This window comes from Haliotis cracherodii, unplaced genomic scaffold (assembly GCF_022045235.1).
Source record: "Haliotis cracherodii isolate W230 unplaced genomic scaffold, xgHalCrac1.p SCAF_13, whole genome shotgun sequence".
Lineage (NCBI taxonomy): Eukaryota > Metazoa > Mollusca > Gastropoda > Lepetellida > Haliotidae > Haliotis > Haliotis cracherodii.
Genome location: NW_027266268.1, coordinates 29068276 through 29084119, shown reverse-complemented (window position 1 = coordinate 29084119; position 15844 = coordinate 29068276). Strand labels below are relative to the sequence as shown.

At 39.5% G+C, this 15844-nt stretch overlaps 1 protein-coding gene across 1 annotated transcript in view; it reads left to right on the top strand.

Annotated features, from left to right (window-relative positions):
• The window catches only part of LOC139459827 (potassium channel subfamily T member 2-like), a 172383-nt gene that overhangs the window by 46865 nt on the left and 109674 nt on the right, over positions 1–15844 (top strand). The window contains exons 3-4 of the mRNA XM_071241523.1: positions 1948–2044; positions 8872–8955. Of these exons, the coding sequence (XP_071097624.1) occupies positions 1948–2044; positions 8872–8955 (181 nt within the window). The remainder of the gene's footprint in view (positions 1–1947; positions 2045–8871; positions 8956–15844) is intronic.

Below are 15844 nucleotides of genomic sequence, written 5' to 3'. Positions count from 1 at the left end.
CAATATATCGGCTGTACCAGTAGGTGAGTGAGTGACTGGTTTGTGTGAGTGAGTGAGTGAGTGAGGGAGTAATCCCACCCCAGACAACAATATATCGGCTGTACCAGTAGGTGAGTGACTGACTGGTTTGTGTGAGTGAGTGAGTGAGTGAGTGAGTGAGTGATCCCACCCCAGACAACAATATATCGGCTGTACCTGTAAAATAGATAATAAAGCCATGACCAGATAAGCCAGTGATTGATATTATGTTAAGCATTACCTCCAGTTGCGGTACCAAAATAATAATGACAAGGCCACATGCTCCACACAGGCTCTGTGTTCATAGTTCCCGCAAGATTGATAAGAATTTCTAATGACAGAATATTTAAAACAGGTGTATTTTTAGGCTTGTCTTCACACTGTTTAGTGTTGGGAAACTTAAACCTTTTTGATAAAAGATACAGTGCAAATATATACCCCTGCTGTTTATTATCAAAGAAATCTGTAATATAGACAAGAAAATATGGACTGTCACTCAAATTTTTGGTCTTGGGTAGCGCTTATAAAGATTTCTTATGGATTGGTCCAGAAATAGGTCACGGACACTTATATAATGAAGCAGGATGCTTGATACGGTGAATATGACAATCCCGATATGGAAACACAAGGATAATGATCTCTTTATCATGTATACCAATCCAATAACTTGTCGGGATTAGATAAATATGCAAATGAAGTCACCTAGCAGGTACTAGTTTTGGTAAGCTCCATGATGTGATGTCTGCTTGTTAAAGATACTACTGCTTGACATTTCCAATACATTTTGATGAGGATGTCCTGATTGTGAGTGTTTCTGCCAGTAGACATAGCTGCAAATCATTTGGCTGTTTATGCTCGAGCAGTTTACGAGGGATGTCCTGGTGATTTAGTATTTGTGTTTACAAACATGGCTATTAATCATTTAGCTTTATAGGATCAATAGAGGGTTCAAAGTCAAACTGGAAATGAATGTGACCTTAACCTTTACTAATCTTGGATTGTATTCATTACCAGTTTCTAAATTACTTCTTGCATGAGTAAAAAATATGTCAAAATTTCAGTTAATTTGAAAAACACATTATGTGATATTGATCTTATTACCCAGATGTGTCATCGTATTTTGATATATGTGGAACGTTTTGCTTCATCTGAAAATGTAATATTGATAATTTCTCTTCAGTGAAAGACTATCGGTACTTTATGAACGGAATTATTTTCAGTCCATCTTACATACACAATGATTTCAGTCAGAAAATACTTATAAAACATATGGGGTTTCTTTTGATTTATGCACTAATATGAACTTCTAATGTAACTTGATAAACATGTTACTTAAGTTACTAGTCAGATTTCCTCTTCTTATTGTGTTATAATATTGGACACTCACTCACTCACTCACTCACTCACTCACTCACTCACTCACTCACTCACTCACTCACTCACTCACTCACTCACTCACTCACTCACTCACTCACTCACTCACTCACTCACCCACCCACTCATTCACTCACCCACCCACCTCTCACTCGCTCACACACTCACTCAATCACTCAATCACTTACTCACTCACAAATTGTTTTCATGTCATCATATCCAAATGCTTAGATCGATGCTCATGATGTCAATCACTGGATTTTCTGGTCCAGACTTGATTATTTACAAGTCGCCATCACAAAGCTGGAATATTGCTGAGTGCAGCTTCAAACAACAAACAAACAAACTTAAAATTGTTCTTCAACAAATTCATCTTGTATTTACTTTATACCACTTCTCCAGTTTAATTTTTATTGGAATTACTAAAATAAGTATTCCTAGTTAGTGTTAGTGATTTATTGTTATTATCCCCCGCCCCAACGAAGTCGCTTGTTTTATTTAGATATGAAATGAAAGTCCACTGAACCAGTCCCTCATCTGGTGTCTCTGTTGCAGGTTTACGTATTCGTATCTTCAACTTGCTCATCAAGCTTCTGACATGCATCCTGTACGTGGTGCGAGTCTACATGGACAAGGGCAAGACTTCCTCACAGTAAGTTCCTCCAGCTCATTAGCTTCATAAGTTGCTTTTTGGATCTGCAGACTTTAAAAATCAGGAATATTGAAAAAAATAATCACATTTAAAGTTTTTTTATTACAGCTCAGCCTAATAATCACATTGACGAAAACGAACAAATAATAAAATCCTGAGATAGAACCACAGCGAATACTATCCTTATGTTATGCTAAGGTTTGAGGCCTTTTTCCCATGTAATAGGTACAATTTTTAACATTCATGTCACATTTAACAAAATTATAAATAAAGAATATAATTTTTTGTTCTCATCCTTCCAACGCTGAAAGAAATATTTGAAGGATTTATTTTTATCTTTACATTTATGAATATTATTTGTCCATCCGTCCGTCCGTCCGTCACATTTCATTTCCGGAGCAGAACACAAAAACCGTGAGAGATATCTTAACCAAACTTGGCACAAAGATGGGTCTAGTGGTGAACTGGTGCCTTTTGATAGTTTGGGATTTTAAAAAAAATTGTTTTTCAAGTTTCCATGGCAATGACTTTGATTTAGACTGAAACTGGCAGTAGTCCTCGTTTCCGGAGCAGATCTTGAAAAACATACTATATTTCTTTACAAAAAGGCCCAGTAAACATAGTTCACAGGAGCAAATGCATTGCACACACCCGACATGTCATATTGGTGGGGGAAGTGAGTATTTCATGCTTGTTAGAATTACTTCTACCATGGATTTTGAGCTAAAATCCGGAACCCAACTAATTTGTTTTTGATTAGGCTGTGATATTTTGAAAAAAATAGTTAGTTCCAGAAAATGCTTTGAAAAGATAAACAATTGCAGTCAATCAAGCCACAGTGTCCATCAGTCATAGTTTATAGACCACCAAGCGTGCAGATAATTGGAAGAGTATGAGAAAAAAATATATATCGTTAAAATCAATGATGCATGTATCATTTTGTTGAATTTAATATTGCTATTCACACCTGGTGGTCCAGCTAATCATTTCCTACCACTGTTATAACAAACAGTTATCTTGGAACAGTCCATTGTATTTTTAGGGGTCTTTTTTTTGAGGCAGGGATGTTTTGTCATTTTATTTAGAATTCATGTTTATGCACACAGATCTTTTTAGGGTATAATTAATTTTATACTTTTTTGGGTTGAGTCCCGTCCTGGATTCGAACCCACACACTGCCAGAGTGAGGCACCTAATCGCCTGCACACAAAGTCAGCGATCTAACCCACTCAGCCACTGAGGCTTCCACAAAATGAAAGTCTGAAAGTCCGACTTTCGGCCATGGGAGCCGTGCCAATCGACACTTGTCAGAGGGGTACACAAAATATGTGATCTAGACTACCAGTTATAGGACTTTCATTTTGTGGAAGCCTCGGTGGCTGAGTGGGTTAGATTGCTGACTTTGTGTGCTGGCGATTAGGTGCCTCACTCTGGCAGTGTGTGGGTTCGAATCCAGGACGGGACTCAACCCAAAAAAGTATGAAAATCTGTACTTTTCTAAGAAAGTGTTATCCCAAATATAACATTGTTATTAATTTTAAGCCAATCTGCTTTCCTTTCCCTGTGTGGGGGTGTCCAAGCCGTTAAATTCTAAATTCAGTCATTTTGGACAAAATTATCTGTCTTCCATGATACACCAGTTTCAATGCTACTCAAAAGAAGTTAAGGACCACCCCATTTTTTCATATTTCTACAGTTACAGTTAACTACAGTAATAGGAAAGAATCGAGAGCTCTTTAACGTCTTTGGAGAAGTATTAAATGGTACTAAAGGATATTTTGTAACCATTTTAGTCAATTTACTAAATGACTGATTCACTCATCAATTTACCAAGAAGACTGACCAAATGTTATTATTGTGTTCTCAACAAAAATTACAAATGTAACAATCGGTGTCTAAATTCAATCGATTTGTAAAATTACTGAAATTTTCATCCATTCACTCATTCCCAATGATGTTGTCATGTGTGAATGCTCATCTAGATTCCCAATCAGGGAGATTGCCATGGTCCAGTTAATAGCCTGATCAAATTATTTCACCTAACCTTAACCCTAACCCTAACCCTAAGTTTTCTCAAACTGGGGCATGGGCGTGAGTGGCGCAATCCTGTGTCACTTTACTCTTACACTAAGCTAACACGCTGTGGTTTTACTCGAATACTGTTCAAAGCGGCATTAAACCCAACTCACCCACAAAAACTTTGGCAAGCGTCTAAGCTATACAGCTTCTGTGGGGAATCGGTCAGCAGAATTCCCCAGCGTGCATTTTTCGTCATTCACGTATTTAATTTAACCAGTTCTTTCTTTAGAGGAATTGCTTAACTCAATATTCCCGGTTAGTGTAAGCTGTTGTCAGTTCGGGGGCACGGGTGGCCCAGTCGTCTAAGGTGCCGCGATTCGCTGTGCAGAGTTGCGTCCCTTAGGCAGGCCAGAAACCTATGATTGTGGGTTTGAATCCTGGTTCGCCCCGATTATGTTTCAATGTTTGTCAGCACCATACCCGTGCTCGTGGGTTTTAACTGAATTGGTAAATGTCAGACACCTGCATCACTTCAGGCTTTCCCCCCACATTAAGCTGACACGCCGTGATATAACTGTAATACTGTTAAAAGTGGCGTTAAACCAAACTCACTCACTCACTGTTGTCAGTTCATTGAAATACAAAGCTTAATGCCTCAGTCACATTTGCTCTACGGCTAGGATACGGCGGCCGTAGCCCCCCGAAATTGAGAAATACCTGCGGGGGCCACAGAGGATCTGCGGTGGCTTCAGGGTCACCCTAGGGCGTATCCCTTTCTTTTGCAGGTGACCGTGCATCATCACTTCAAAGGCTGTACGACACAAATTCAAAATATAGCGCTCGACTATCCTGACATATGTGACTGACACAGTATGTGACCGTGGGAATGTTGCAGTGGCCCTATAATTCCTATTTGCCGTAGATTTAGACCCCACGGCCGCGGCAAATGTGACTGAGGCATAAGTCAAAGACGTATACAGATATAGACATATATATATACGTCTTTGCTGAAGTCAACAGAACAGGTGTCATGGCACCAAGAAGAGGCCTGGCCCACCATGAGTTTAGTTTAAACATATTTTATTCACAAATGGAAAAGGATTAGGAACAAGTTATCCAACTATGGTGATAAATGCAACTCACTGACTCAACATTTGGACATATTATCTTTAAATTCAAGGGTTAGAATTATATCCAAATTTTCTACCTGGGTACCTGACCCACTATTGCCTGACCCTACCTTGGTACCTGACCCACTATTGCCTGACCCTACCTGGGTACCTGACCCCCTTATTAACTGATCCTACCTGGGTACCTGACCGACTATTGCCTGACCCTACCTTGGTACCTGACCCCCTTATTACCTGACCCTACCTGGGTACCTAACCCACTATTGCCTGACCCTACCTGGGTACCTGACCCCCTTATTAACTGACCCTACCTGGGTACCTAACCCACTATTGCCTGACCCTACCTGGGTACCTGACCCACTATTGCCTGACCCTACCTTGGTACCTGACCCCCCTATTAACTGACCCTACCTGGGTACCTAACCCACTATTGCCTGACCCTACCTGGGTACCCATCTGGGCTCGATTTAGTCATATAGGACAGGTACCATTTAACCTATTATTGAAAAATGCAACCTAATATTTATGTGTACATGCACCGTGTGCATGTCACAAAAATTCAAATATGTGTCTGACTGACCCTTACTTGTCCACATCTTTGAACACTTGAAAAGCTTTATTTACCATACTATATGACTAATCCCTGTTATGTGTAATTCATGACACATCCATCATAGATCTGATATTTTACTTACTTAGACTAATTTATCCTTCTGTGTTTCAACATGATAAAATCATGACATCAGGGGCCACGTAGAGTGTGTTTAATTAAACAATCCTTAAATCATGGTTTTCCGTTTGATTTAATTTTGTATGTTGTTTAATGACGCACTCAGCAATATTCCAGCTATATCATGGCAATCTATAAATAATCAAGTCTGGAGCAGACAATCCAGTGATTGACATCATGACCATTGATTTACGCATTTTGGATATGATGACATGCATCAACCAAATCAGCGAGTCTGACCACCCGATCCCATTAGTTGCTTTTTATGACAATCAAAGCCAATTCTCAACTGGGTCTTCACAGGGGGGGGAAGGGGGATGGTTTTAACCCAAACCTGGCTTTCTGCCAGATGTATTGCCTGCTTATTTAGAACGCAAGCCTCTTGAGTTCCATCCCAGGTGTTGGAGAGTTTGAGAAGGCCTCGGTAGTTGATTAATAATTGAGCTTGGGGGTCAGGTGAAGAATCTTATTCCACTTGATGTTGATCTCGACATTCTGACCCCTTACATGTTTTCTGAACGTGCTTGGTTGGTGTTTCTTTCGAGTGCTTCATCTTCATGTTTCTGACATGGACCAAATAAAAGTTGAATGTGTGAATGTAATATATATTTCAGATATTTTGTCTTTTTGTGTGCAAATTCGACAAATAACATACACATTACTATCTTATTTGGACACATCTGAGTTTCTTTGGCTGATGGTCCGAATTTGAAAAGAGAATTCTGAGTTTTTCGTCATTATGAGATTGTTTCGAAAACCGCAATGTCCAGGAGTGGCGTAAACATTTCAGTTTGTATGAGTCCTTGTGGTTGATACTTAACTTTATGCACTGAAAACTGATGCAACCGACATAAAAAATACATCCAACCTGACGGTGTTTTGTTTATGAATAATTGCTTATGTCCATTCTGGGAAAGAATGGAACTATCCAACGGGAAATTCGTAATCACGATTTATGGCATCTTGGGCATAATTAATGAAGATGCCACTCCCTTGTGGAATATCTGACATACAGAAATTATTAATATGCATGAACTCATCTGTCTTTTTACAAAGCTCATTGGTAGTTCCTAATCAAAAGTTGTAATTGATTTCACCAAGCATGATGACATAAAGAGTTGATTGAGTGAGGGCAAGGTCAAGGCCACATGACAGAAACTGGAAGATTGGGAGTCCATGTAATTAGACAAATACTGATGGATTTTCATGTGAATTACATTACACTTTAATGTACTTTCACTTTTGTCTTGAACAGTTTAAAAATCAAAATCAAATTCCTTCTGTCAACACGCTTATAACGAACTTATGGATATAACGAACTTACTTTTTAGGTCCAGATTATTTGCTGTAGTTATGCTGTATATATGCTTATAATGAACTACCGTTGTAACGAACTAAAATTAGTAGTCCCTTTGAGTTCGTTATAACGGTACTGTACTGTATTTTTTTACATTTTATTTCTAATAATTCATTTATTGTGTCCTTGTGTGTACACATGTTGCAAGTTGGTAGCCAACCAAAGAATATTGATATGTCAAGGCCAGTTCACATGACCAAACTAAACCTGCATGGCTCAGGTAAAACTGGGATCCAGTGTACGTAACTTTCATGAAGGCATTGCTTTGAACAACATACACCAGTCTAGACAAGACGAAGTTTAAGCCAAATCAGTTAATGTATGCTGGTCACAGGGATAATGAAAACCAAATGCACATACAACCTTTAAGCACATATTTGAAGGTTTAAAGCATTTAATTATTTACTAACTTTGGAAAATTCTTATAATATACATTTATATACCTCACTTTTACTGACATCTTGGCTCAAATCAGTCTTTATGTTCCCCGGGATCAGTTGATCTATATGCATTCCAATTATTTTCAACTCCCTTTGGTGTATACAACCCATGCCGCCTACAGGATTTACTACGTGGATTTACACAGTTTCACACTTTGCGTAAATCTGCTATGTGGATTTACACAGTTTCACACTTTGCGTAAATATGCTACGTGGATTTACACATTTTCACATTTTGCGTAAATATGCTACGTGGATTTACACAGTTTCACACTTTGCGTAAACATGCTACATGGATTTACACAGTTTCACACTTTGCGTAAATATGCTACATGGATTTACACAGTTTCACACCCGTTTTTACCTTTATAACTCCATAAACACGAAAAATATTGAAGTCAGTTCTTAAATAAGGAAGACAGGGTTGACTTACATGTCTGTATTCTGTCTGTGTGATGTGTGGGTACAGGTGCTACAACTTAAAAGGTACTCCGTATCTGTACCGAAATATCTCATTCAAAGACAACAAGTTGAAATCCATGAATCAACCCAGTCTTCATCTAGGTGAGTTATCTGACACAGTCTGATTAAAATCAGATCTTTGACTCTGATACGATACACCTCTGCATCAAGATCTGACACCTCCCCAGAAGATCTTCTGTATGAGGAAGCCAATGGTTCAATGGTTCTTGAGCCAATCAGATGTCAGCTTTTTTAAATGTTTCAGCTTCATTCATAAAATTTTGATTTTTACAAATGATAACCCACGTAAGACACAAATATGCCTTCGGCGGTACTCCCTTTTTTGGTAGATGACACAGAGCTCAGAAACAACAAACAGTGCATAAAATATCTACAATGATAAAATGGTGAGGCTCTATTCTTTGGCAATCAGAGGTCCCTAATTATATTTGTTTTAAGATACAGAAATCAGGTATGCTTGTCTGAATGCTTCCCTCAGTCGTACCAAAAAGTTAGAAGCCTCAATCCTGATTGGCTGATCACAAAGTTCACTGAGGCAACCTCCAGTGATGGGTTTGTCAGATCTTGCTGGAGAGATATTGTTTTGGCGTAAAAGATCTGATTTTAATGAGATTGCATGTTATCAAACACCATCAATATGTTCTTTTGAAACTACTTTTCTTTTACAGACATGTGTCAGATTGTCAAAATGGGACAGACGTGCACCAGAGAATGGACCCGGATGATTTCCACCGAGAGCAAGAGATCTGCTGGTAAGTGTCACCTTCACCTTGACTTCCATCCAATAGATTCCAAACTAGTCAGTGTACAGGTCACCAGTCTGCACCACTTTCTGTGCAGAGTTGTGTCCCTTAGGGGCTCAAGGATCTGTTGATCGTGGGTTCACACCCCAGTTCGTCCTGATGATGAATCTAGTATTGTCAGCACCATACACATGCTTGTGGGTATTACCAAAGTGGTAAACATCTAAGCCCTGTCCCCACCAAGCATACATGCTGTGACATAACTGTAATACTGTTTACAGCAACGTTAAACCAAACTCACTATCTCACTTTTAGAGCCATGTGTGTTTGACTCCAGCGTATTACATCCCATTCTATTACACTATATGAGGTAGCTACACTGTAAATCGCGAAGAACAATGAAGAACAAAGCATGGTTTATTTCAAGGTCAAACATTGTCCTATCATGACATGATTTCTAGAGATTCGTATATGTGCTCGCAACGTATATTGGACGACGTTATTTTTGAGAGGGAAGTGACTAGTTGTTTCCAGTTGATGTAGCTGGGCTACACAGATAAACACAGTGGCCGAACAATTGCATCAAAGAGTGCGAGACATATGACAATTGGTATTAGGAGACAAAGTACAGATAATCAACATGATTGTTGAGAATATGCAGAAATACCAAACTTAACCCACCTGTAAGTAAAATGGACTAGTCGACATTTCCGAGGTTGGATTCTATTCAGGGAGAACCTCGGATTCTATTCAGGGAGTTATCATTATTAAAATTTGGGTTAATATTTTTAAAGCTTTTATCAACATCCTTCAACAGGGAATTTTCTGCTTTGCTTTTGTGAAATTTTACACTTCCAATGTATCCATTATACACCGACCTTCTATTTCAATTACAACATTATGAATTATTTGACGTGTTATAACCAAGTTTAATAATTTATTAATAAAATAGTATATAGGACAAATATTTCAAATTTTCCAGTTCAAATTTTGGTAAAATCGCGTACACGTGATTTATGATGACTGCCAGATTTGAAATTGTGTTTCTGGTGAATACCAGTTACCAAAGTACTAGTACTATGTTATTTATGAGTGAATATAATATGAACTGGGATAGCAAATCCTAATCAGTGAAAGTGAGGTACATGTTGTCTTGTGAATGTTTTAATAACCTGATCAGTTGAGGTGACATTCATCACTGGAATGTTTGGATAATAACTTCCTTTTTAGTTAACAACAAACATTAGCTCTGGGGACCAACCCCAATACTCTACTTCCATAATGTTTTCTATTTTTCTATTTGCATGGTTTGAGTGAGTGAGGAGTTTGTGAGCTGGGTTCAACGCCGCTTTTAACAGTATTCCAGTTATATCGCGGCGTGTCAGCTTAATGTCGGAGGAAATCCCGAAGTGGTGCTGGTCTCAGACGTTTATCACTTCGGTGAAACCCACGAGCATGGGTATGGTGCTGACAAACCTAGAAACATAATCGGGGCGAACCAGGATTCAAAACCACAATCATAGGTTTCTGGCCTGCCCAAGGGACGTAACTCTGCATAGCAAATCGCGGCGCCTTAGATGACTGGGCCACCTGTGCCCCCTGCATGATTCTAGTTATCACATTTCAAATGATGACAAATAGAGAAGGAGTCATCCAGTTTCTACTTAATGAGGTTCGACTGTACTGATATGGTTATTATTGTACGAACTACAAGTGATTCCGTGGCATTTGATTGGCTAACCAAGCAATTTTGTTTTCATTTATGTTTCCATAAACTGAAAAGAAATTAGGCCATGCCTACTAACAGCCTACTGATTCCTGATGGGCGGGGCTTGTGTTGTTTTATTGCTTTGAACAATGTCACTGATTTGTGTTATTATTTATAGCTTTTATGTATAATTGATTCAATGAGCAGTCTGTTAGGTTTTTTTTGTTGTCGTATTTATTGATCTGAATTGACGTCAATATGTTTTTGTGTCTGTGGATTTATAAACATAAAATCTGTGTGCAAATTTGGATATGCAATTTTACGGTGTGCACATAAGTGTGTACTTTTATGCTTTCAAAAACATTGTTAAATAGCTCAAGACTCCAAGCCAATAATGTATGTATAACAACATATTACGAGAAGAGAGGTCAATATCATGGATGTACAAGTAACACAGACCGCCTCCGTGGTCTAGTGGTAGAGCGTCCGCCCGGAGAGCGGAAGGTCCGGGGTTCGATCCCTGGCCGCATCATACCAAAAGACATTAAAAGATGGTACTTGTTGTTACCCTGTCTGGCGCTCGGCATTAAGGGGCTAAAACAAGGACTGGTCGGCTCGGAGTCAGTATACTGTGTCTGAGTGGGGTATTCATGCTAAAGTGTGGCATTGTATCTCAGTGGGCTAGCACTATAAATCGGCATCAGTCCGGACTAGTACAAGCAGCCACACACACATACACACATGCATGCACGTCGCTATATAAGTGGAATAATCTTGGACGCGACGTTAAACCCAATTTCACCTCACCTCACAAGTAACACAGAGTGACAGGAACGTTTTGGATATGTCAACGATTATTAACACCCAGTGTAAAGTCTGAAAGTATACCCCCCTTTCAAAGTATACCTGGGTAGATTCTGGGGCCTTCCAGAATCTACCCCAGGGTAGATTCTGGGAGCTGACAGAATCTTCCTCCTTTCCGAGAATCAAACCCTGGGTGTATAGTCCTAAACAGTAATCATAATTAAAGAAACACATTTCCTCACACAATTCCACCAACTTGCGAACTTACAAATTGATGATGACAACAATGAGCTAAAGTTAATGTGATTTGTAAGATTTTTTTTGTTAGTTTAAACAATATTTATTTCTTCTTTGCATGTATAAAAACAACATTTTGAATTTTTGGATTAGATAACAATGTATTATTATCTACACTGGTGTAGATTCTGGGGACTCCCAGATTATACCCCCTGGGGGTAGATTCTACCCGGGCATACTGTGAAGGGGTTTTGGCAGCTTACACTGGGCATATATTTTTTTCAGACAGTCTTTAACCCTGGCATTCAATTGAAAAGATAATAATGGGGAGAATTCCATGCATAAAAACTATCCACTGTTTAATCAAGGCCTGGTGTGGAATCAATACCCAGGTGCCGTTTTAGGCCCAGCCTTAATTGAGGAAATATGCAGTTGTAAGAACGAAGATCAGTGACTGTTCCTGTTCATCCTAATAGTGTACTGTCTTGAGTCATTTATCTGTCTTAGAGCAGAACAGAATACTTGAGTTCCACGAATAGCATTCTTGTTCTACATCATGAACAGTTCAGGGAACAATACTTGTTCACTTTCCACGTAAACCATGGCCAACGTCATCCCATTGTTCTCCAAGCAGGATATATCTCATAATCAGGTTGTTACAATTTCATATACAAAGTCCCAGGAATGTTATCTTCTCATTAACTATTCTTGCAGTGTTTCTCACTGCTGGGAATTGAAACCCATGACATTTCGCTAATGATTCGCATCCTTTTAAAGTATTTTGAAGAGCAAAAGTCAATTTATCAATTGGATAAAACACTTCCCCTAGAGTTTTTAAGATATTTAAAACCCACGTCCTCAGGATGAAGCCAAGGGCTGATGCTCCTCACTTGTTTCCTGCAGATGTGGGTTGTAGATATCATTAAGACCGTCGTACATGTTTTAGCCTTCACTTAAAGCATAGTTTAAGCTTGTGAAGCAATACCTCCTACGCCTGAGTGCTGTGAGCGCTACAACTGTCTCAGTTCTCAGGTTAAAGTTGCTGTGTGAAAAATGTTTTTGTGGAAAGAGATACACAAAGACACAATGCCATTTAGAAAGTGGTCAAATGTACCAAATGTTATGTTTGGAATAAGACTTTCTTAGTTAAGCACAGATTCTTATACTTTTTTGGGTGGTGGTGGAGGGGTGGGGGCGTGGGAGTCCCATCTGGGATTCAGAGCCATACTACCAGAGTTAATTAAACACCTAATCGCCAGCACACAAAGCCCAGCGATCTAGCCCACTCAGCCAACGAAAAATGAAAGTCCAACAACTGGTGGTCTAGATCACATACTTTGTGTACCCCTCTGACAAGTGTAAATTGGCATGGCCTCCTTGGCCGAAAGCTATGAACATACAATGCCATTGTGTCTGGGCACATCTACCCGAGGCAAGGGCGTTTTTCAACTGAATTTTTTTTCTTTTTTGCATTAGATTTAATTGTTTTGCTCACTCTATAGAGTGTCCGACACACAGAGAACCCATGCTGCAAGCTGTAGGGGGCCAGGCCAGATTATGTCACGTGATACATAAGAATTATGTTTACTTTAATAGATTTGTAACTTAGAGGAATGAAATAAAAAATATATTCCTCCCTCCATACCCAGTTTTGAAAAACAAGAATATTTTTCATGGATCTGATAAAAATAATATTTCAACTTGCCAGCAAGGAACATAATCTTGCTCTCATGAATCAGGGATGCAGGTCCCCAGTGCGGATGTGATATCCAACCAGGGAAACATGATGTGTATCTTGATGTAGTAGCAGAGAGGTGTCCTGGGACCAATCACAAAGCCCCAAGCCGGTACGCGATGCATATCTTGGCATATACCTGAATGTTTTATGTGCAGTATTGGCTTTGTATTACCTGGTTGGGAGGACACATTGAGGAAGGACACAGCGTTGTGATCAGGCTGTTTTAATGCTATTGATTTGTGAGTGTGTGATTGGTAGGTAGGGCTGGGACGAGTACAAGTATACGACCTGGGTACACGACCGACTCTAAGCTTGGTATCCGGTGTAGGTCTCAAGAGATGGGTACAAAATGTCCGATTGGGCGTAGTTTGACAGTAGCCTTGGCAAAATGTTTTTAGATTCATGTATAAAACGATCTGGCCATGCATACACTGAAGTTGACGGAAGGTTTATCTTTATTCGAACATAAAAAGTCAGAAGGAATGCAATCATAGTCAGAAAGAAATGTGAAATAATAATGTGTGTGTGCTTGTACTAGTCCGGACTGATGCCGATTATATAGTTCTAGCTCACTGAGATACCATGCCGCAGTTTAACATGAATACCCCACTCAGACACAGTATACTGACTCTTAGCCCACCAGTCCTTGTTTAAGCCCTTAAATACGAGCACCAGGTAGGGTAACAACAAGTACCATCTTTCAAAGTCTTTTTGGTTTGACACGGCCGGGGATCAAACTCTGGACCTTCCGCTCTCCGGGCAGACGCTCTACCACTATACCATGGTTGGTTGGTTGGTTTGTTGTTTAACGCTGCACTCAGCAATATTCCAGCTATATGACGGCGGTCTGTAAATAATCGATTCTGGACCAGACAATCCAGTGATTAATATCATGAGCATCGATCCACACAATTGTGATCGATGACATGCATCAACGGAGTCAGCGAATCTGAGCACCCGATCCCGTTAGTCGCCTGTTACGACAAGCATAGTCGCCTTTTACGGCAAGCATGGGTTGCTGAAGACTTATTCTACCTCACGGGTCACTAGATCATGGAGGCAGTCCATGTGGGGACTAGTATGACAGGTATAAACACACACAGCCACTGACAGCTGCTGTAACACAATTACTCCATCAAGCCTACATCACCAAGGTAGAGCTGAATATTGCCTGGTATCTTGCGATACGATTTGTATCATGATACGGACTGACGATACTACTGGTATCGCGATACACCAAATCAAAATGATCAAATAGTAAGAAATGATGAAATCACAGAAATAAAGCTCTGAAATCTTTCTTCATACATTTATTTATTGTTTTCTTTAAAAACTTTAAGAAGAAAAATGCAAGAACAAAACAGTTTTAAATGAAGGGAAGGTTGAATGAAACAGTAGTCAGTACACCCTCAGCTACCACGTCATTGTAATCTGCCATGCTGGTAATCTCATTAAAATCAGATCTTAGTTCTCGCTACCACTAAACAAACATCTCAGGACATCACATTACGGGTCATGTCAGACCGACCTTGCGCGAACTTTGACCGACCAATGGAAAGACCAATCAGAAGGCAGTTTTCTCGTGCTTTACAGCACAAATTTCAAACTGGCAACTACGCTTCGAAACATATTTTGACAAATTCTCGATTACAAATTTGAAACCTGAACAAAAAACATCCTGGATTGAATGGCTAATAGATGGTCTAGATTGTAAGTATTCAGTCGTTAAACCTGTAACTATCTTTCGGAATACCCCATGTTAAAGTTTCAGAGATTGCATGATTAGAAATCACGTTCCGACTGTCACTTTCATAATCTAGTAAGCAAAGCATGGATTGGTCGGATGAAAGGTCGTTCTGATGTGAACCCTAATGGGATGTCTTCAGATCTTTGTTTAGCGGTAGCAAGAACTAAGGTCTGATTTTAATGAGATTGCCATTCTGGTGGCGCAATGCTACTTCTGTCCTGACGTGACCCCTAATGGGATGTCTTCAGATCTTTGTTTAGCGGTAGCAAGAACTAAGGTCTGATTTTAATGAGATTGCCATTCTGGTGGCGCAATGCTTCTTCTGTCCTGACGTGACCCCTAATGGGATGTCTTCAGATCTTTGTTTAGCGGTAGCGAGAACTAAGTTCTGATTTTAATGAGATTGCCATGCTGGTGGCGCAATGCTACTTCTGTCCTATATGAGACATAACCCTTCTGGTTTCTGTTCTATTTATAGAGTATCGCGATCTCACAAGCTGACAATTCAAGTATCGTATGTACCTAAGTATCGAAGATATCATAGGTATTGGTGAATTGTCACAGCCCTACGTCTAAGCTTTGCTTGAATAAAAGGACACGATTTCAACTACAGGACAAAGTACAACAGTTGATTCGAAGCTCAGTCTGGCCTATAAAACTCTCA